This window comes from Dasypus novemcinctus, chromosome 26 (assembly GCF_030445035.2).
Source record: "Dasypus novemcinctus isolate mDasNov1 chromosome 26, mDasNov1.1.hap2, whole genome shotgun sequence".
In the NCBI taxonomy this organism is placed as follows: Eukaryota; Metazoa; Chordata; class Mammalia; order Cingulata; family Dasypodidae; genus Dasypus; species Dasypus novemcinctus.
Window position 1 is genome coordinate 7,664,177 of NC_080698.1, and position 21,987 is coordinate 7,686,163.

A 21,987-nucleotide genomic window follows, 5' to 3' on the forward strand; every position below is an offset into this window, starting at 1 on the left:
CTGGAGATAACTGAGGGCAGGTGGGCTCCAGCCCAGGGTGGGTGTCCCTGGGAAGAAAAGGCCAGGAGCTCCCAGTCACCCCAGAGGCTTTGGAAAGGGAGCTCAGCAGTTCCTGGCTTGGGGGCCTGCAGGGAAAGGGTCGAGGGAGGTGGGAGCAGGGGGCTGCCCGGGAAGGGGCCGGCCTCCCAGGAACCTCCCCACCAAGGAGCCTAGTCAAGGCTCCGGGGAAGCCCTGCAGCTCCTCGTGGGCTCCTTGGGCACCGGCTGGCAAGGAGGTTGGCCAGCGCCCAGCAGCGCCCTGGCTGCCACATACCTGGGGGCTCAAGGGTGCTAGACAACAAGAGGACAGACCGGAGCCCTCCCTTCCCTGAACCAGATGTGGGCCCAGAGTGGACGGTGCTTAAACAAGAAACCAGGACTCAGATGTGACCTTCCTACACAGGCCTCTTCTGTCACTTTTACTGGACCTGTGGTTGGCGGCAGGGATGGTGCATACTCAGGAGTCTTGAATCTCTGGACTGCCCATGTGCCAGCTGGGCCCCGAGCATCAGCAGAGTGGCGACTCCTACTCTCTGGCTTGTTGGACTTACCCAGGTCAGCTACCAGGGAGGTGACGATGGTCAGCCACCACACCAGGGAACCAAGAGTGCTTACAACTGCAAGCAGAGGAATTGCACCCATCATCCGTGTGGAATCTAAGCCTCCTCTTGATCTAGAGGTGGAGGGGACATCACCATCCCAGGGTCCACAGGGTGGAGGAATAAAATATGGATTAGCGTGCACTTACTGATATCCTACTATAAAACTATTGTGATTAGTGATGGAAGAAAATGTAGCATTGATGTGGAGACGGTGGCCACAGTAGTTGCTGAGGGCAGGGAGAGGGAAGAAGAGATGTGATGCGGGCGTGTTTGGGGGATTTTGAGTTGTCCTAAACGATATTGCAGGGTCAGTTGCTGGACTCTGTATATCCCGCCATAACCACTGAATGTCCTGGGGGAGAGTGTGGACACAGGGTAAACTATCATCTGCGTGGTGCAGCAGTGCCCCAAGATGTGTTCACCGAGTGCGAAGAGTGGCCACAATGATGGGGGAGATTGTTGGTGTGTGGGGGCGTGGAAGGTATAAAGAACCTCTTATATTTTTTAATGTAACATTTTTTTGTGATGTATATATCTTCAAAAAAATAAAATTTACAAAAATGATGAGGTGGGGGTTGGGGAGTGGGTTGTATAGGAACTTCTGATGTTTTTTGTTTTTTTAATGTTTTTTAATGTAACAGTCCTTGTGATCTATTAACTTTATTAAAAACAAACAAACATAGAAATAAATAAATAAATGAGGAACCCGAATGCCCGAGACCTGCCCGGCCCTGCCCAGCGTGTTTCCCGGTGCCCCGAGCGGCCTCTGCTCGGCACCTCCGCGCCGGCGCCGGGGCCCAGCCGCATCCGCTTCTCCCTCCTGGGCCCCACGGAGCCTCGTGGCTGGCTCCCTGCGTCTGCCGGTGCCCCCCAGTCTGTTCCCCGAGCAGGGGAGGGAGGCTGCCGCACCCGCCCGGAGGGCGAGCCCAAGTCCTCCCCGTGGCCCACGGGGCTCTCCATCACCCGGCACCGCGTCCCAGCACCTCCCCACCGCCTGTCACCTCTCCACCGCCACGTCCCGGCACCACTCCACTGCCACGTCCCAGCTCCTCCCCTCCACCTTGTCCCAGCACCTCCCCACCGCACCATCTGCCCCATCTCGGGGCCTTTGTGCTCTCCACCTGGACGTCTCCTGGATGTGCTCGTGGCTGCCTGGAGCAGACGCCGAGGGCCTCACGGGAATGTTCCAGCCTGCCCCGGGGTCCAGCCCCAACCAGCGACAGGGTGGGGTGGGTGGACGGTCCCCCGGGCCTCCTCATGCCCCACATGGGCAGCCATCGACTGCCCCCCACTGTGCTCCCTCCCTGCTCCCCCGCTCGCCTCCAGGGTCCTTGCCTCAGGGTCTGCTTCTGGGGGGCCCGGCGTGACAGCCTGTCTCTCCCCTCCTTTAAGGCTCTGCCTAGTATCGCTTTATCGCGTACTCACACACCTCATTGTTTGACAGGCCCGCTACCCCCCACTCACACACACCCTCTCACACATTCCATAGCCCCTTCCCTGCTCTACGTCCCTCCTCCGCTTTAGCACTGTTTGACACACTTTTTAGTTTGGTGCCTTGTGTGGTTTGTTCTCTGTGACTTCCGTGAGGGCACAGACTTTGACCGCTTTCTCCAAGGAAGAGCTCTGGGCACTTCACACGTATATTGTCACACTCACACACCCCAGCACCCACGGGCAGGATAAGCCCTGCACTTTGAACTCACCCTTGCACACCGACATACCCACATCACAGGCAGGCACGCCCGCTGCGTCCCCGTCCCCCTGACCTGCTGGGTGCTTGTGGCTACACCCCATTCTGAGCCCTTGACCTCCCTCAGCCCCTCTGCAGGGCATTGCACTTCCTCCCATCAAATCCACGGGGGTCACCTCCTCCAGGAAGCCTTCCCTGACTCTTCCCATTGGCTCCAAGGCCCCAGGCGAGCAGGGTGGGGGGAAGCGGGCAGGAGTGTGCTCCTCCCATCGCTGCAGGACGGCCTGCTTGTCTTCTGCTGAGGATCCCACTGGCAGACCCCACATGCCCCCCAGCAAAGCCACCGCCTCTGGTCTGGAGCCACCCTGCAGGCACATGTGCCTTGTTTTCCCTATCTGAGCCAGCGCAGAGGTCTAAGGCCCCTTCGGCTCTGAAAGCCTGGGGACAGGGTGGGTGCCTGCCCGGCTGCCCATTCCTAGCGTGACGCAGGTGAGGCCAGTCTCTGCTCTGGGCCTCAGTTTCCCCTCCCCTGACACGGGTGACTCTGGGTGGTGCCCCATCCTGGCTGTTGGACGAGGCGTCAGAGTGCTCTTGGTCTCCCGGTGGCTACCACACGGCAGTCGTCTCCAAAAGGTGAGGGGGCGGGTGAGAGCGAGAGGGGGTCCCCGGCCCCCCCTAGCTCAGCCCCCTCGCACCCCAGCGTCCTGCTGGGTGGGGCTCAGAGGGTTTGCACAGTTTTGATGGGCTGAGCAAGGAGGCCAGATTCAGAGTGACCCCTCCTTTTGTCCAGGGCTCGCCGTGTGTGGTCTACAGATATGACAGAGGTCAACCGAAAGGTCACAGGGAGAGGGAAGGGAGGATGGAAGGAAGGAAAGATGCCAGGAAGCCATTTATTCCTGAGGCCCTCGGGGTGGGGACAGAGCGGCCACCCCAGGCAAGGGCAGCCACTGGGGGCTGAGGGTGACAGCTGTGCAGGGAGGTCTTGGTGTGTGGGTCTCCAGCAGGCTCCCCTCCTTCCCACGTCAGGCCACTGGGGACAGCGTCAGGAACGGGAGAGGAGGTGTCCCCAGCCTGGCCTCCTGGGGGTCCCTGAGGACAAAGGCAGGCACAGGTTCCAGGGGGCGGGGTCGTCGGGGCGGCACAGGAGGTGGAGCGGGGCGGGTGGCACAGAGGAGGACAGCGGGCCCGGGGCTGCGGAGGTGGCAGCGGGGCTTGGGGGGGGCCTGGGGCTCTCACCCGGGCGGTCAGCCTCAGCTGGACATGATGTGCTTCACGAACGCTGGAAAGAGGGGGAGAGTGAGCGGCAGGGCCCGAGCAGGGGGAGCCGCCCAGGGGCCGTGCCCGCGCTCGCCGGCCCGCGGACCCCCGGCCCACCTTCGTAGTTGATGCAGCCATTGGAGTCCTCCTGGCCGGCCATCAGCTTCTCCACCTCGTCCTCTGTCAGCCTCTCACCTGGGGGCGGGGGGAGGCTGCTCGGCACCGCCGGGTGCGACGGGCTGGGGGCCCGCCGAGCCCCTCTGGATGGCGGGGGACCCCACGCTTCTCCTCCGGCAGGGCCCTCGTTGCTCACGCAGCAAGGAGCCGAGAAGGGGCCCGGGGCGCGGCCCGGGGCTCCCGCCAGGCTGGGCCCTGTCCATGATAGCACTCCCCGCCTTCCCCCCCCCTCGCCGCGGGGCTCAGGTCCCCCACACCCACCACCCACCGTCCGCACCAGGCTGGCAGGGGCTCCCCCAGCAGGAGGGGGCCAGAGGCAGGCCCTCGGGGTGGCCCTTTAAAGCCAGAAGGACCCGCAGAGTGGAGCTGGGGACGAGACGCCACACTGCGCCCCAAACCAGCCTGCGTGCTTTAGCGCGCTGCACTGCTCAGGGGACGCTCCCGCCCCACGACCTCTCCAGCCCGCACACAAACGCCACCCCAGCAGGAGAGGCCACGCACAGTCATCACTCCATAAACGCGCGCTGCAGGAGAAGGCTGCTTCGGGGAGGCGGCGGCCCTGCCGGCCCGGCCCCTGACCCTGCGCTTGGGGCGTGGGGGGTGCCCACGGCCATCAGGGCCCTCGGGATGCCCGCCCGGGGGCCCGGCCCGGCCACAGCCGCTGTGGCCCTTGGGGTCAGGACCCTCCTGCCCGGCCGTCCCAGAGCCGTTCTCCGAGGACCGTGCCGGAGTCACCCCGTCCATTCCACGGACGCGACGTGGCCCGGTGGGGAGGTTGCCCCCGGGATCCCGGCCGTCCTCGGGCAGGAGCGGGGCGGACGGGGGCTGCCCTCACCCAGCGTGGCCAGCACGTGGCGGAGCTCGGCGCCCATCACGGTGCCGTTGCCTTCCTTGTCGAAGACCCGCAGCCCCTCCACGAAGTCCTCGTAGGTGCCTGTGTCCTTGTTCTTGGAAATGTGCTGCAGCATGGGCAGGAACGTGTCGAAGTCCATCATCTTGTTGTTGAGCTCTGCAGGGAGGGGGGCCTGAGTCCCGGGGCGGGGGGCGGGGGACAGGCACCCCCACCCCCATGCCTTATCCTGCGGAACCCCTCGAACAGTCCCCGAGAAGTTCTACACCCAGTTTGCTGTTCACAAGGCACCCCACCATCACCATGCACTTTACAGTCTACCGAGCAAAGCACTGTTCCTAGGTCCTTCGCTGTCCCCAGGGAGAGTCGGTGGCACTGGCACCGCCGTGGGGTCTGTCAGGCACCCCGTTTTTACTTTGGGGAAAGGGCCCTTCCAGAAGGTCACCTTCTCATGGACCCCACCCATCCTGCCGTCTGTGGTCAGGGGCATCTGGCCAATCAGACACCTTCTTTGGGACTTTTGACCCCTTTGAGGTGGGACTTGGGTGTCTCTCCCCTCCGGCGGCAAAGCCAGGCCACCCCCTGCCGCTTGGGGGGTGCGGCTGGTGTGAGGGAATGGAGTGACCCGCGGAGAGGCAGCGCCAGGTGCAGCGCCGCGCGGGCTGGGTGTCAGGCGCTGCCCGTGGGGCAGGCGGTCGCTGTGGTCACCTGGCCGGCATCCCCTGCGGCCGCCTCGGTGTCCTCGCCTGGACAGGCGGGGGCGGGGTGTCGGGACAGGCCAGAGGGGGGTCCTCACGCTCCCGCCGGCGTCAGCCCTCCCCGCACTCCCCCCCGCTGGCTCTGGCGCGGCCCGGGCGGGGGCACCGACCTTCCTGCTTGGGCCTCCCCAGGACGCGGAGCACCTCGGCCTGCGTGGGGTTCTGGCCCAGCGCCCGCAGCACGTCCCCGCACTGCCCGTAGGTGATCTTCATCTCGCACTTGGGCGTGCGGTCGAACAGCATGAAGGCCTCCTTGAACTCTGCGGGAGGGGCGTGGCACGCGGGCGCCCCCGGGAAGAGCCCCGCCCCGCCCCGCGCAGGGCCCGCCCCGCACCCCCGCTGCCGCCCCGCGGCCCACGCCCGCGCTCACCTTCGATCTGCTCTGGCGTGAACTCGATCTGAAAGGTGAGCGGGAGACTGAGAGCGCCTGGCCCCCCCGCCCCCGCAGCCGCCCCGCGCCCCCGCAGCCGCCTGGCGCGCGCCGCAGCACCTGACGCAAGGCCTCGGGCCTCGGGCCACGCGTCCTGGCGGACACTGGGGTCGCGGTGCGGTGTGTCTGAAGCCACCAGGCCTGACCCAGGTGGGCTTCGCCGCCCTCACGCGAGCCGGAGGCCCCGGGGAGGCAGGGGGGAGCGGGGCGGGGCCGTGAAGGCGCGCGTCCACGGAGGGTGTGCCCGCGCGTGTGCCTCCGCGCATCTGCCCCTCACAAGGCCCTGGGGCCCCTCCTGGCGGGCACGGGCCGCTCCCATGGCCTTGCCCGAGCGGGGGTCTCACATCCCCACCAGCCGGCCTACGGGGTCCTCGGATCCCCGCACCGCGTGGGGCCAGGGCGGAGCCGGGAGTGTTTGCCGAGGCCCCCTCCCCACCCCATACCAGGTCTATTTTTACCACTGCAGCCACTCGCCCCAAGGTCAAGGTCACTCCAAGCAAGGGTGCTCTGGGGAGGGGGCGTGACTGGCGCCTGTCCCACCGCTGCTCCCTCCACTGCCACCCGCCTCCATGGTGCTCACCAGCGCAGAGGGACGCCCCGCCCCTGCCACCCCCCCACACACCCCCCGGCCCGTGGTTGTCCCTCCTGGCTCAGCTCAGTGTGGGGAAGAGCTAGCCCTTGAGAGCTCTCTCCACCAGGAAGCCTGCTGGGATTGCGTTCTCCGGCCCCTGGCAAAGCCCTCCTGTCCCTTCACCTGCAGCCCGGGGTGAGGGGCCAGACTGGACAATGCACCACGGGACCCTCCCTGAGGTGGTCAGGCCCTTGCCAGGGTCCTGGGGCCTGGGGATTTGGGGGCCCAGGAAGCCTGAGGACAGAGCGCACCGGCTGAAAACGGCTCCCAGCCCTGCAGGGGGGCATCTCGTCCCATTTCACAGCTGACCACGCCGAGACTGGGGGCAACGAAGGGGTGCGGGTAGATGTAGATGCTGGAAGAAGGGCTCACGAGCAGGTGGGGTGCAGGTCTCGCTGGGCGTGCAGGGGAGGGGGGAGGGCCCCTCGGGAGGCAGCAGCCGGAGGCCAGCCAAGACCGGCTAGCCGGCTGGCGCAGGCCGCGTGCCGCTGTGCAGATGCCACAGGTGGGAGTCACCGCTCAGCCTCCAAGTTTAGACTCTGGGAGAGACTTCCTGCCAGGAAATCTGAGGCCGGCCCCCCGGTGGCCTTCGGAGCGTCCCTACACAGCCGTGCCTCAGTTTCCCCACCTGGCAGCTGAGGCTCAGTGACCTTCGCAGGGCTGAGGGTGACCCCCTGGGCAGGGGCCCTGCTGCCCCTTTCTCCCCACCCTGTTCACCCCGAAGCACTTGGCCCGGACTTGGGTCCCCACAACCAGACTGGGAAGTTCCCGGGGTCAGGGGTGCAAAGTTTCCCCAGGGCAGTGAGGGGTCTGTGCAGAGGGGCCAGGGAGTCAGTTTCCAAAAAATCCCAGCCCAGCCTCCATCCTGGCGTTTATGCGCCGCCCCTGCCCCAACACGTCCCGGCAGCAGCCTCTGCCCGAAGCCCCCCGGGGCTGGCCCTCGCTGCACCACGAAGCAGGCGGCTCCCCTGGGAGCGCACTCTCTGGAGGCTGCCCCTCCCTGCCGGGCCAGCACCCACACGTACCTTGATCTTGGAGGCATCGAACTCCACCTCCTTGGGGGGCTCGGGTGCAGGCGCGGGCGCTGGCGCTGGTGCAGGGGCTGGGGCCGCCTTGGCGCCTTTGGCATCGTCCTTCTTGGGGTCCGGCTTTTTGGGGGCCATGGGGGCTGGGAGCACAGAGAGGGAGGTGGAGAGAAGGATGCAGGGGGAAGGTGAGCGAGCCTCCGGTAGCAGCGGGACCTTTATCCCTCAGGGCAGCTCGTGACCCCACCCCACCCCACCGTGCACAATGGGACAGGGCCATAAAAGGCCATTGGCCAGGCTCAGGGGCTATTTCGGGGCATTGTTCAGGCTCAGGAATGGGGCTGGGGAGAGGGAGGGCTCTCGGTGCCGTCCAGTCACCTGTTGGGGGGGCGGGGGAGGGGAGCTGGACACACACTCACACTCACAAGCACAGCGATGCACAGGGTCGACTAGTGGGCGGTGGGGAAGGCTGCACAGCGTGTGTGCCGCGCACCGTGCTGGATGGGCAGGCGTGGGATGGCCTGGGCCCTGCTGGGCTAAACCGCCCTTCGCAGGGGAGCTCCTGTGCCTCTGCCCACGCGCGTCCGGGTGTGTGGCTCCGTGTGTGTCTGCGTCCATGCGTGGGTCCAGCCGGGGGTGTCTGGGTTTTTATGTGTGTGCAGGTCTCTGTGGGGGGGATGGCCTGTGTGTATCTTTGTGTCGTTGGTGGATGGGGTCTGCGTGTTTTCATGTGTGTGTGTGTCTGGGCGACATGCCTCTGATTACGTGGGTGTTGTCTCTGTGTGCCTGTATCTAGGTGTGCACGTGTGCCCGAGTCTGTGTGCGTCCCTGTGTGTTTCTCTGTGTGTCTGTACACGTGCCCAAGCCTGTGTGTGTCTCTGTGTGTCTCTATCTCTGTGTGTCTCTGTGCATCTCTGTCTCTCTGTGTGTCTTCTGTGCATCTCTGTGTGTCTCTCTGTGCATCTGTGTGTCTTTATGTCTGTGTGTGTGTTTCTGTGTGCATCTCTCTGTGTCTTTCTGTGCATCTCTGTGTGTCTGTGTGTCTCTGTGTGTGTCTGTGTCTCTGTGTGTGTTTCTGTGTGTGTCTCTGTGTGTATGTGTATGCATCTCTGTGTCTCTCTGTGTGTCTTCTATGCGTCTCTGTGTGTCTCTTGTGTGCGTCTGTGTCTTTGTGTCTCTGTGTGCATCTCTGTGTGTCTCTGTGCATCTCTGTGTGTCTCTGTGTGTGCCTCTGTGTGCATCTCTGTGTGTCTCTGTCTCTTTGTGTGTCTCTCGTGCGTCTCTGCGTGTCTGTGCATCTCTGTGTATGTGTCTCTGTGTGCGTCTATGTGTCTCTGTGTGCATCTCTATGTCTGTGTGTCTCTCTGTGTGTCTCTGTGTGTGTCTCTGTGTGCATCTCTATGTCTCTGTGTGTCTCTCGTGCGTCTCTGCATGTCTGTCTTTGCGTCTGTGTGTGTGTGTCTCTGTGTACGGCTGTGGGTATTCTGTGTGTTGCGTCTGGGGTTTAGAAGTATCCTGAGGGTCTGTCTCTCAAGCAGCTGCAGCTGGAGCCCTGGGCCCAAGGGGTGGCCCGGGAGGGAGCAGCGTGGGCGTCTCGGGGCAGTCACCCGCCCTGCCGGCCCGCCTGGCCCGAGGCGGCTTCTCAAGGTCCCCCCGGCTCCCTCCTGCCCCTTCCACCGCCCCCGTGACCCCTTTCCCCGGCAGCCCTTTGTACAGGCCCCCGCTCCGCTCGGCCGCTCCTGGCTCAGCCCCACTGCCCCCTCCTCCGGGACACGCCCCTGGTGCGGTGCCCACCGCCCCCTGCCCTGCGAGGCTCTGGATCTGAGGGATCCCAGGGACCTGGTGGGTGTCACTCCCCAGCGCCCACCCCCGGCCCCCCCTTGGCAGATGGCACACACCACTCAGGGAGGAGGCGGGCGGTGGGACACCCAGGTGGCCTGAGGTCCCCCGGGCCCAGAGCTGGGGGGACATCTTGCACACACATTGGGCTCCCCTTCCTGCCCAGCCTCTAGGCCCGGGGGTTGGGAAGGAGGTGCTTCTGGATATTTCTGAGTGCCTGGAGCCTTTGATAGAAACTTCAGAGGCAGTGCCCCCCCTACTGGCCCCGGGGGGGTTTCCGGGGTGTAGACGGGGGCTGCGGCCAGAGCTGAGGAGGATTTGCGGGGGCCTCTGCCGGGGGTCCCCCAGCCGCCTTCCTACTGGGCCCAAGGGCTCTCCCATCCTGTCACTTGGCCCGTGCTCAGGGGTCAGCGTCTGAGCCGGAGCCAGGACGCCTCCCGGCAGGGCCCGGGGACATTCCTCCCTCATCTGGACGGCAGAGCTCCACATCTGGAAATCTGACAGCCTCCGGGCTGGGGGGAGAGGGGCGGGCGAGTTTTTCACTTTTCTTCCAGATGTTTGGCAACAGCATTGAGAAAGAAAGGGGAGGGGGCTCCACAGAGTCAGCCGGAGAAGGAGACCACCAGGAGGGGACACACCGCGGGAGCCCGTGGCCCTCAGGACACCTGGCCCTGGACACCCCACAGGCCCAGCCAGCCGCGGGGACGGCCGGGAAGACCTGCCCCCACTTGCAGGGGGACGCCTGATCCCCCGCCCATGGCTTTCACCCCCACACAGCGGCCGTCCCCTGGGAACCACAGGACATCAGACTGAATGGGGGGGTAGTGGCATGGGCCTCCCGGCCTCAGTTTACCTCGGCACAGGAAGCGCAAGCTCGCGCAGCCCACCTGAGCCACAGCAGGGTCACCTCCCTGCCAGTGTGCGTGCGTTGGCGGGGAGCGCCTCGGGCCCGTCCCTTGTGCCCAGAGCAGCTGTGGTTCCGCAGCGGGACAGGGTGCCCAGAGCCGTCCACACCCCACCAGGGCCCCAGCAGGGCCTGGGGCCTGGCAGCGCATCCCAGGGCCCAGCCCACACCCTGAAAGCTACGGCTAATGCCCAGCCTCTGCGGGGGTCAGGCCAGAGCCCGCCCCCCCCCACAACAAACCACGCCTTCGCAGAGCCAGTGCCCTTGACCCCCAGCAGGACCGGGTGGGGAGTGGGCCTCAGGGACAGGCCCCACCAGGGCCTGACGCTCATGTCTCTCTCCCAGGTCCAGCCCGAGTCTGTCTGCAGGGCCTAGGGGGCCGGCCCCCTCCGTTCCCCCCAGCCCCAGGCCCTGAGTCGTGGCCTGGTCCATGGATGTGCACATCTATCCGCCATCCAGGGCCTAGAACAGAGCCTGGTACACACTAAGCACTCAGTAAGTGTACAGACACATGCCCCAAGCATCACAGTGTACCACCTCGCACAGGGGTGCTGGAACCCCTCACCAAGCCCCAGCCCCAGAGTGGGGTGTGGGGACCTGGGGGACGGCACTGCCCACTGACCCCCGGGAGCTCTGGTTGCCTCTGCGGCTCTCAGGGCCTGCCCCTGCCCCTCCTTTGCTCCCCCCCTCCCCTGCTCAGGCCTGCTCCCCCTGCCCCTCCTCTGCCCCCCCCCCCAGCTCAGGCCTGCCCCTGCCCCTCCTCTGCACCCCCTAGGCCCCCGACTCACGCCTGCTCCCCCTGCCCCTCCTCTGCCCCCCCCCCAGCTCAGGCCTGCCCCTGCCCCTCCTCTGCACCCCCTAGGCCCCCGACTCACGCCTGCTCCCCCTGCCCCTCCTCTCCCCCCCCCCCCCGCTCAAGCCTGCTCCCCTGCCCCTCCTCTGACTGCCCCCCAGGCCTGCTCCCCCCGCCCCTCCCCTGCCCGGCCTCGGAGAGCCTCCTCAGCCTAAAGTGCAGTGGCCTGTCCTTGGCCGCTGAGACAAGCCAGCAGGGGGCGCAGAAGGGATGCCACCCGGCATTTGGACTCTGCACCGGGGACTCCAAACTCGGACCCCAGGACTCACATCCAGACTCCAGGCTCAGAACCAGCATCTGAACGCCTGGCCCAGAACCCGGAACCCAGAACCTAAACGCAGGGACAGAGACCAGGCTGGGGCGCAGGCCCAGGTTCCGGCAGAGAAACCCTGACCCAGACCGCCAAGCCCAGGACCCCAGCCCCAAGCCCGGGCAGGGGCTGGCTGCCAGCGGCACGGCCTGCTGCTGCGGGGGCGGGCGGCCCGGGGCAGGGGGCATGGGCAGGCGGCAGGGCCGGGTGGCGCTCGCAGGAGCCAGTGTCTTTATTCTTTACGAGCAAGAACCCTGCAAGCGCCAGAGCGTGGCGGCCACGTGGAGGCGGCAGCAGGGCGGGGCGCGGCCTGGCTGCCCCCCGGGCCCAGGAGGGCAGGGGCAGCTCCCCACGTGCCCTGTCCCGGCGGCCGCAGGCTCCACGGGCCGCCCGGCCTGCCCCGGCCCGCCCCTCCTGGCCCACGGCCCCTGGGCTGGGACGCAGGCCCACACTTCCCGGAGGAGTCGAGAACGCGGCCTGGGCCAGACCCAGAGCTCAGAAGTAGGTCAGACGGTGCCGTGTGGCAGGTCCCGGAGACCCCGACCGGGCGTGGGCAGGCCCGGCGCACGCCCCCAGGCACACGTGTGTGCCCACACGGACGTGAGCCCACCGCCGTGTGCTGCGTGCCCGCAGAGGCAGACCCCGCGCAGGGCCCCCGCCCTGCCGCACGGACGAGGGGACCGAGGCCCCCAGGGGGGACAGGGCTCTACCCAGCAACTCCAGCCAGAAGTGGCCCGAGGCAAGGCACCAGGAACTGGAGGAGGAGATGGACTTCTGCCCCATCCTTTGCCCCTGGAACTTTGGGTGCACGTCCGACCCCAAGGAGGACTTCCCAGCAGAACTGCTCTGCCACCAACAGGATGTGGCCGGCTTCCCGGAGGCCTAGCCCCAGGCCTGGGGAGGTGGGAAGGAGTGCCCGAGGGGAGGCAGGAGCTGCCCTGTGCTGGGAAGCCGGTCCCTGCTCCTCCGGGCCTCAGTTTCCCCACCCCATCCCACGGCCGCGGGTGGAATGCCGGGAGCCTGGGTGCGGAGGCCAGCCCCTGCCCCGGAGGCCCGGCTCGTCCTCACCACCCCCACACCGCACACAGACAACTCTGTGCTGGGGCAGGCCCCTCCCCGCGCCCGCTGTGCTGACGGGCCCAGATGCGCCAGGCCTGTGGTTCCGGGGGAGGTGGCAGGGCCCAGCGGGCTGGCAGCCGAGCCCTGGGTTTGGCCCAGGGACCTATAATCAGCTCCTGCCCCTCTGATCCCGGCCCAGGACTGACGCTTGGGACTGCGGTGTCCTGGCCAGCTGCGGCCACGGCCGCTATATTTGGGAGCCCGATTCAGCAGGAAGGAGGGCTGGGTAGGCAGGGGCCTCCAGGGGCCGGGACCTCCAGGGGGCAGGATGGGGGTCCGCCGCGGAAGGAGGCCCAGCTGGGCAGCGCGGCCTGCTCCGGGGGGCCGGTCTAGTGCCCCGCAGTTAGTCTGGAGGGAGACGCAAGGTGGGACCCCGTGTCCTGCGTAGCGCGGGGGAAGGGGCCGGGGTGGGGGGCGGATGGAAGCGGATGGGAGCAGGAGGAAGTGGGTTTGGGCTAGAGGGGCCCGGGGTGGCAGGAGGCCAGGGAAGCTGAGAAAACGAGGGCCTGGGGCTGGGGTCAGAGGGCAGGGGGTGCAGCCCAGGGCCCCCGCGTCCCCGGCTCTGCCTGCTGGCCCCACGTCCTGACCGGGGCCCCGCGCCTCCCCCTGCACGGCTCGCGGCCTTCTGGACATTCCCCGCCTCTGGGCCAAACCCTGTCCTCTCCCACCAGCAGTTTCCCAAAGAGCAAATATTTATTGTCCTTGGAGGGGAAAAAAAAGCGCATCCCCTTTTAGGATGGGGTCTGGGAGCCGCTGCGGAGGTTTGCCGGGGCTCGCGGTGGCCCGAGATGACCAGAGCCCCCGCCTAGGCTGAGGGTGGCGGTGGGAGGGTGCGCCACGAGCCGGCCACAGAGGAGAGGTGCTGCCGGGGGGGGGGGGGGCAGGAGGCTCTGCTCAGCTCTGGTCCCTGCACCCCACTCTGCCCTCCCCAGACCTCGGTTTCCCCAGATAGGGTGGAGGGTGCGCAGACGCTGCCACCGTGGCACGAGGCGTGGCTGTGGGTGTGGCCGGCCGGTCAGGCGGTCCATCTCCACGTGTCACCGTGGGCACGGGGGTGTGACCGCGTGTGGGCGCGTGCAGCCTGTGTGCTCCCAGGGTCCCCTGGGCACAGGGCGGAGGCCACCTGTCAGAGCGCGCCTGGCTGCTCCTGGACATGCACCAGCGTCTGCGACCCTGCTCGTCTGCTGGCGGGGCGCAGGCTGGGGACGTGTGGACGCAGCCTCTCCGGAATGGCCGATTCACTCCAAACTGCAAGCACAGCTAGCAGGGGCACCACCGGCCAGCCTGAGGGGAGTCTGAACTGAGCGGCTGTTGGCGGATGGACCGAGTGTCGTGGGCAAACAGTTGGCGCTGGCTGCGAGGAGGGACCAGCTCCCCTGGGCCATCGTGGAGCATGGGTGCCACCCAGACAGAGGCAGGCTGGGAGAGACAGAGGGAAGGAGAAATTCAGGAGCAGGGAGGAGAGGGGGCTGTGGAGGGGACGAGGGAAAAGGGGGCTTTCCAGAAGCTTCTCGCCCTAACCCCACCTCTGTGCCAAGAGCAAGGCGGATTCATTCTCGCCTCCCAGTCCCCCTCCAACCAGGTGGACGAGTGGGCTGTGGGACACGAGAACACCACGGGCTCGGGGAGCGCAGTGAGGGGAACAAAAGCCACGCGGGGGACAGGGACGACGCAGGGGACAGGAAGTGAAGGCTGAGAAGAGGCCGAGAGGTGACCGTGGCGATGCCGTCCCCAGCTGTGGTGACCCCGCCAGACCCAGGACTGTCCCCGCCCTGCCCCACCCCGCTGTGGCCTGGCCTCTGGTGGCCACACAAAAGCCCTCTGTGGCCCCGGGCGTGGACGCTGCGTTAAAAATGGCCCAAGTCCCCAGCCAGGAATAGCTGGGGTCGGATTCCGGTACCTGCCTGTGTGGGTATTTATACACCCACTCACCTCCCCAGGTTGGCTGCGGCCAAAGCACCCGCGCGTGTGCATACTCAGGAGCCCCAAGCAGACAAACGGCCCCCGCCGGGGTCTGGAGACACCCAGGCCCCTTCCCCTGGTCCTAGGGGCCACGCTGAAGTGTGACTGTGCACACGCACAGGAACCCCCCACGGCGTGCACACACCTGGGTACACACATCTGTGGGTAGGCATGTGGGCTGTGCACACTTGCACACACTCGCCTTTGTGTGTGTGTGCACGCACATCCACCTGCTCCCCATATCCCCCCCCCCCCGCAACGCACAAGTTCAAAAGGTGCAGGGCTGTGGACGGGGGGAGTTAGGGGCAGGGGGAAGGAGCGCGGCTGAGTGTGCATGCCCCCTTACGCAAGCAGGTGTGTCCAGGCGGCGGGGCCTCCCCACTGCCCCGTCCTCCACCCCCTGTGGGGCCCGCCCGGCCCCCTCCCGTTCACAGAGGGGGACGCAGGGGCCGGCGCGGGGCAGCTGGGCTGGGGGTTGCACCCCTAGGTTGAGGGCTCGCCGGCCTCAGCATCTGTGTTGTTCTTGGCCGGCGCAGGCCAGATAAAGCCTGGGTCAGGGCTCTGGTCTCGTGGGAAAGGACACTCTGGAAGGCTCCCGACCCATTCCTTTCCCAGATCTTGGACCTCGGAGCAGGCGGTGGGGGGTGAAAGGGACACAGGGACGGCTGGGGGCGAGGCGAGTCCCCATCAGGCTGGTCTCGAGGCCTGGGGCCCACCGCAGGGCTGGGGGCTCCCCCCAGCAGCTCAGGGGACAGCAGGGACCCAGGGATGTGGCGTGGCCACTGCCCCCAAGCCCATCACACCAGGTCTCCCCTGCCCTGCTGTGAGCACAGGCAGGAAGGCGAGGAGCCCAGGTGGGTCCACAGGGGCTGGCTGTGACTTGGCCCCTTGGACCACCCAGGGACACCCAGGTGGGAGGGTGGTGCCAGGTACCAGCTCTGCAGAGAGCCAGCGTGGACACTGCCGCGAGGGGGCTCATGGGGTCTGGAGCCGGGGCTCAGGGACAGGGGTTGTGTCTGAGAGGCTTGGATGAAGAAGAGGGGGACAGCCGAGATGCTAGGGCAGGCCGGAGCAGCGCCCCAGCCCCCTCCCCAGCATGCCCCAGCCCCCCGTGCGGGCCTGCACTCACCGTGCTACGCAGCTCGGGATCGTGAACCACCCAGAGCAACTGCCCACCTGTGGCTGCCAGGAGCCCCCGCCGCCTCTGCCCCCACCTCCCCTCAGGGTTCAGAGAGAGCACGTGTGGCCCCCCCCACCCCGTGACCCGCGGAAGGCAGAGGCTGGCCTGGGCTGGGTCCTCCGGCCGGCCTCCGGGCCTCGGGCTCCCATTCCAGAGGTGGGCTCACATCCCTCCAGCCGGCCCCCCGGGCTGCTTCCCGATTTTCCGAGAACGTGCCGGAGAACTATCCAACAATGAACGACAGGGCCCTGTCCCGAAACCTGGGGAGGGGAGGGTCCTCTGAAATCCTGGGATCCGTTCTCTCCTAAGGGGAAACTGAGGCCGGAAGTAGAGGCCCTGCCCACAGCCACTGAGAGACGAGGAGGGCAGGGTTTTGGATGTCCAGGGCTCCAGCCAGTAACTGTCTCCTCCCCCAGAGATGCAGGACCAGCCGGTATTTTTTCCTACCATTGAGGACCCTTGCCAGGGCCGCAGAGATGGCCAGGCCGGCCGTCGGGGCTCACGGCCTCCCGGGACAGAGCAGCAGCACTCACACCAGACGCTACACATGCACCTAATCAATGGCCAGTGTCCTTAGGGTGAGGAGCGCAGGTCCAGGAGGACTTCAGGGAGGAGGGGACATTTCAAGGGCAGCCAGAAGGGAAAAAGGGCAAGCCGGGGCAATGTGTGGGGACAGAAGCCCAGCCCTTGCAGAAGCTTCGGGGAACAGGGCAGCGGGATGAGGCAGGGCACGAGCCGGTCCCCAGGCCTCCAGGCCTCCATGCCCAGCCCAGCACACAGTCGGTGTCCAAGCGTTCAGGACCCCAGGGGCCTAAGGGAGCCATGGAAGGTGTTAGAGCAAAAGAGCAGCCCCGTCCAGGCCGAGCATTCTGATGACTTCCCGCTCTCGCCTTCCTCTCCTCTCTCCTCCAGGTCATCACTTTCCCACCCCTCTGGGCCCCAAGAGTCGGGCCATGCTTGAGCCGGGAATTTGACGTGGAGCCACTGAGTTGGAGTGGGGGGGGAGGCCGCTCTTTGACCTTGGACCCAGTTCTGCTCGTTGGGCCCGGAATGCTTCTGGAGCCTGCAGCAGGGGTGGAGAAGGGGGTTGCTGGTGGGGACGGGGAGAGCAGATGGCCTGGAGGTCAGTGCCCCATCCCTGCCTCTGCGCCCCCCACACTGCTCAGAATGGCAGAGAAGGAAGGGGTCCAGCCGGCATAGGGGGGGCCGAGATCACCGCCTGCCCAGAGAGTACAACCGAGTCTGGAGCCTTTGGGACCTCTGGTTCCGGTCTGGGGAGTGGGCCGGGCTCTGGGCTGCACCCCGCCCTCGCCAGGCCTGGCCCCTCCAGCCCGGGGGGACGGGGGTGCTGGAGCTATCAGAGAGCCCCTCGTCTGATCCCTGGAGCCTCCTCCGGGACAGCCACCCCCTCCGCCCCCAGGCTGGGCCTTGCAGCCTCTCCCAGAGCCGGCGGGAGCCTTGCAGGGCTCTGGCGTTCAGAAGCACTGGGTACTTGGGCCGGACGTGCTGGGTGCCTCCTGGCCCGCCGCTGCCCCTCTCTGATGTCGCATTCCCACATGCAGTTTCATCAGCTTCCCCAAAGTGCTTCCCTCTCTGGCCGCTTCAGCCCATGTCCGCAGCACCTCGGTGCCGGGCTCTGTGCTGGACGCTGGACAGCCGGGTGGGCCCAACCCTGGGTCCCCGTCCACCTGCTCATCGCTTCACCCCAGGGTCCCTGTGGTACTCAGGATGAGGGGAAACTGAGGCCCAGAGCGATGGTCCAGCTGCCCCCAGTGGCTCAGCGTGACCATGGACCACCCACATAGAGGGCCCCTCGAAGCCAGACAGTGCTGGGCTGTCGAGACCTCGGGGTGCCCCATGCGAAAGGGCCCTGCCCCAGCCCCCCAGCAGGGACCCAGCCTCTGAGCTAAGCCCCACCCCGCCCGCCTCTTCCTTCCTGGCCCCCTCCTCCCTTCAAACCGCAGGGCCTCTGGAACGTGTGCCCGGGACCTCGGTGATATTTTGAGTTTAAGAAAACTTTGCAGTCGGCAGGAGCTCTTAAAGGTTATAAATAGCAGCAGCCCAGGCCGGCGGGGGAGAGGCAGGCGGAGTCACGTGTCCCAGCGCGCCTGCGGCGGGGGGGATTCCGAGGCCCAGACCCTCGCGCCGGGCACCCACCCGGCGTCTGGGGATTTTACAGCCACTGAAGCAGGAAGTCACCGGGAAGGGCGTCTGGGAAACATGACTCCTCTCTTGCCCCCACCAGGTCCCAGCAACCGGCCAGGTCGCCGGGGCGTGAGGGCACTGAGAAGGGGAGCTGGGCTGGGAGGGCCCCCCACAGCGGCCCAGCCTCGGGGCTTCAGGGTGAAAGCGGTCGGGGCGCGTGTCCATTCCAACCTGCCCTGGCTGGAGGAACTGAGGAAGGGGCGGGACCGTCCCAAGGTCACACGACTTTGGGGGGCGGCTCAGACCCAGGTCAAGGTTCTTTCCACCAAACACGGCTGCCACCTCCCCTCCATTTCTCGGGGTCAGAGGCTGATGCCTTAACCCAACCAAAGAAAGCCTGCGCAGCTGTGGGCCGTGGGAGGGGGCGCTGACTTGAGCCTCCCTGTGTCCCCCCCAGGTGTGCCCAGTCCCTCGGGCCTCAACGACCTGTCCAAATCCTGATGTTTCGGCCCCTGACAAAGATGTCTCAGTGGCCAGATGAGGACGTGAGGACAAAGGGGACGAGGGCCCCCCAGCCACACCCATGCCCACCCCTGGCAGGTCCAAGGACAGGGGGGGTCTCAACAACGGAGCCGGCTCTGTTCTGGCCACTGCGGTCCCCAGATTGCCTCGAGGGCCTTATGGCTTGGGGACATGCCCTGGGAAGTCTCTGTCCTCAGCGGCCTGGCCCGAGAGGAAGCAGCTGGGACATCCCGCTGGCCTTCCCAGGAGCACGTTGGCCTCCAGGGCCTCCCTGGCCTCTCCCAACTGCTCCCCAAGGCGCACGGGGTGGGAACTGTTCCTCCAGCACAGGGTCCAGGAAACCGAGGCACACGCAGGGTTCCCACCCGCCGTCTGGGGTCCCACTCCACTCGTGGGCCCCGGCCGAGTCTGGGGACAGCGGCCTGGTCTGGCTTCCAGGCGCTCGGAAGCCCAGGGAGCCCCGAAAGGTTTATGGGGCTCCTGATGAATGGGCCTGTTGAGCTTGGAGGGGCCGGGCCCGAGTAAACACGACTGCCTCTGAGCTCCCATTCTCCCCCTTCCTCCTTTCCCAGGACCCAAGACCAAATACGACTTCCTGTCCCCGGAGCTGGAGGCCAGACTCGCCCCTCCGAGCCCTGGGCTGGGGCCCGCTGGAGGGACAGGGGCCCGGCCGGCCAGGCCGCCCCGGGGCGCCAGCGGAGGGAAGCCCTCGGGTTTTAGATGCTCAGGTCCAAGCCGAAGTCCCGAGCGCTTGGGTGCTTTACGGAACCCCTTTGCGCTGATAGCGGATCAGAAGCTGAGGCCTGAGAGCAGGAAGGGGTCCATCCAGCTTGGAACCCTGTTCGCCTTGGACACAGCTGCCCTCCGCCCTGTAGAGCTGAAACCTGGTTCCCCACTGGCCTCGGCCATGGAATAGCCTTCTCTGTGACCTAGGAGAGTCTAGGAGCTACAACATCAGAGCAGTCCTCTGAGTGCTGCTTGCAGTGATTTGCTCTCAGCTCTCCGGGGCTCAGTTTCCCCACGTGGAGGCCAGGTGTTGACAAGCTCCCTGGCTCCCTTCCGGCTCGAGACCTAGGAGGCACTTTGGAAGGTATGAAGTGCGACGCCTTCCCCCCGGTGCCGGAAAGCCCTGGGGCGGGGGCCCTGGGAACGTGCCTCAGCTGGCGGGCCCCGGCAGCCAGGGGGCAGTTTGGGGCCAGCGGCCTCACGTGCCGGGCACTGGGAGCCGCGCCTGGAATGCTCTGCGCGTCGGCGGCATGTGAATCATTACACCTTGTCAGGCCCGGCCCGGACCTCCAGACGTAAACCGGCTCAGGCCGGGCTCAGGCGCCAGGCCCGGCGTGGGGCAGGGAGCTCCTCTGCCCTGTCGTCCACAGCTTCCCGCTGGTGTCCAACTCCGCCTCTGCCACACGGAGAAAGGCTATCCTGTCCTCGGTGACCTGAACTGCTCCAGCAGGGCCCAGGGGGCCCAAGAGGACTACCAGAGAGGGCTGCCTGGCCGGCCCCTCCCAGAGCCCACGTTTCCGGGGTTACGAGTCAGAGGCAGGGTGGCTGCAGGGCTGCAGGGGGCTCCAGGCGAGGGCTGGGGTAGAATCGGCCCTGGCATCTCTCCCAGGTGGCAGCCGCTGGGGTGTCCGGTGCAGGGAGGCCAGGCCTCCTCGGACCCCGTTTCCCGCCTGTGCCACCATGTGACCTGCCCCCAGCCGGCGCCTGACCTTGACTAAAGACACAGGTAGGGCCTGACATACCTGAGTCGTGGAAAGATCGAGAAGAGGCAGACAGAGAAGAGCTGATATCAGAGAGGGGCTCTGCAGAGCTTGGAGGGGACCACTGAGGCATGCACAACGGAGGGGCTGAGCTGGCCCGGGACACCTGGCAGGTAGAGCCGCTGGGGGTGGAGGGAGGGCCTAGCCCAGGGTACCTGAACACTGGCCCGCCTGGACCTGCCTTTGCTCCCCCACTGGGGGTCTGGGACAAAGTCCAGAGCCAGTGCAGGGCCTGGTAAAAAATAATTAATTTTTCTTTTCAAGTGAAAGTTCCGACTCAGGCCTTCTCTCCCTTTCTCTGCCCAAGCCAGAGCCACGGGGGCTGCTCGTTGCCTGCCATGGCCTCCCCGTGGCCCACCTGAGCCTGCCCCTGGCTCCAGGCCCCGCTCTGGAAGGCCTGGTGGGGTCAGGTGAGTGGGTCTGGAGGAGCCCCGGGGCCTGAGCGTGGCTGGGTGGGCAGGGCTGGGAGCCCGCACGGGGCGAGCGTGCGTGCCTCTGCTGTGCTGCGGGGCGGGCGAGGTGCCCTCCGTGGCCCCATGTCCGTGGGCCTGGCCTCACTGAAGCAGGGGGCCCGTGGCCACGTGCTCGTGGGGACAGGAAGCCCACGCTGCTGGCAGCCCTGGCCAGAGCTCCTGTCCCTGAGCCCCGGCTCTCCCCTCCTTGGCCTTCCCGAGCAGGGAGAAAGCGGGGCGTCCTGCTGCAAGGGGAGGGGTGCCGGGCCAGCTGCTGCGGTGCCACCGCCGGCGGGGGGTAGTTATGAGCAGCCGAAATGGCCGTAAAAGTGGCACCTTGCTTCACTTCTGGCCTGGCGGTTCCCCTCCCCTACCTGCCCCTGCCTGGCAGAGCTTCCAGGGGGGGACCTAGAACCCGGGCGGAGGCTGGGGCGGAGGCCGGGGTAGAAGCCGGCTCGGGGTTCAGCCCCAGCCTGGGGTCAGGGTCATCAGAGGCAAGCAACCCAGCTGGGACCGGGGTCGAGCCTGGGATTGGGCTGAATCTGGGGGGAAGGCTGGAGCCCAGTGTTGGGGAGAGCGGCAGCTCAGAAGGAGAGGCCGCGTTGGTGCCCGCGAGCCCCGGCCTGGGGTGAGGGCTTTCCTGGGGGCACGGGGCCAGGCTGCGGAGCCCGCGCCCCGGCTTTCCTGTTGGCGCCTGGTGCCCACCCTGGCCCCAGGGCCTGTGTACCTTGGCCCGAGCCCTCCTCCCAGTGGCCGTGGCAGCAGAGGCGGGCTGGCCTGAGGCTCCCCACCAGCAGCGAGGGGGCCAGAGCCAGCCCCGGCTCCTCCTCCCAGGGTCAGGCCTGGGGGTCAGGAGGGGGGTCCCCACAGGGCTCCCCCCTGCTCCAGCCCCCCCAGCCAGGTCTTTCCAAACACCATTGAAACTGACCTGCAACCAACCAGAAACTGACCCCGGGGCCCCAGGGTGCTACTGGTTAATGTGTGACACCCCCACCCCATGGTGGCACTTTAACTAGAGGCCCCGGGGGGGGCAAGTTGGGGGGCCAGTGGCTCCCCCCACTGCAGAGGAACGTCCAGCAGGAGCCTCTCAGGCATGGCAGGAGGAAGAGGGAAACGCACTTGAGAGGGACCCGAGGCATCTAGGGGGACCCCCTGCCCCTCCCGAGGGCAGATATCCTTTGCTTCCAAACCTCATGCTTTCTGGGGTCAGCCCCTGGATTTCCCTCCAAGTCTCCCCAATCCCTCCATGAATGTTCTTTTCCATCAGGGGAGCAGAGCGGTCACTGAACCATAAAACTCAGATCAGAGTCACTTAGGAACAGACCATCCAACTAGAGCACTGAAGAGCCACGTTCCTTGGGTGCCCCTCCTGGACACCTGGGCCTCCGTCCCTGTTCCCAAGCAGCCCCCGCACTCTAGGGGACAGCCCCGGAATCCACAGTAACGGAGGAGGTGGGGACGAGGATCAGGCAAAGG

At 66.5% G+C, this 21,987-nt stretch overlaps 2 protein-coding genes across 3 annotated transcripts in view; one reads left to right on the top strand and one right to left on the bottom strand.

Annotated features, from left to right (window-relative positions):
• Positions 1-3,207: 3,207 nt before the first annotated feature.
• On the bottom strand, positions 3,208-7,669 carry MYL3 (myosin light chain 3). Its single transcript, XM_004449032.5, has 7 exons — positions 7,460-7,669; positions 5,744-5,771; positions 5,484-5,633; positions 4,601-4,774; positions 3,706-3,783; positions 3,568-3,610; positions 3,208-3,420 (listed from the first exon to the last, which is right to left on the bottom strand). Exons 1-6 carry the CDS (start codon positions 7,595-7,597, stop codon positions 3,582-3,584), a joined length of 597 nt encoding a protein of 198 aa, XP_004449089.2. The 5' UTR covers positions 7,598-7,669; the 3' UTR covers positions 3,208-3,420; positions 3,568-3,581.
• Positions 7,670-20,334: 12,665 nt separating this feature from the next.
• PTH1R (parathyroid hormone 1 receptor) overlaps positions 20,335-21,987 on the top strand; it is a 23,220-nt gene continuing 21,567 nt past the window's right edge. The window contains exon 1 of one of the 2 annotated variants that reach the window (XM_058288975.2): positions 20,335-20,469. The gene's annotated coding sequence lies outside the window, so the exon portion shown is untranslated. The remainder of the gene's footprint in view (positions 20,470-21,987) is intronic. The other variant, XM_058288979.2, reaches the window with a different exon arrangement.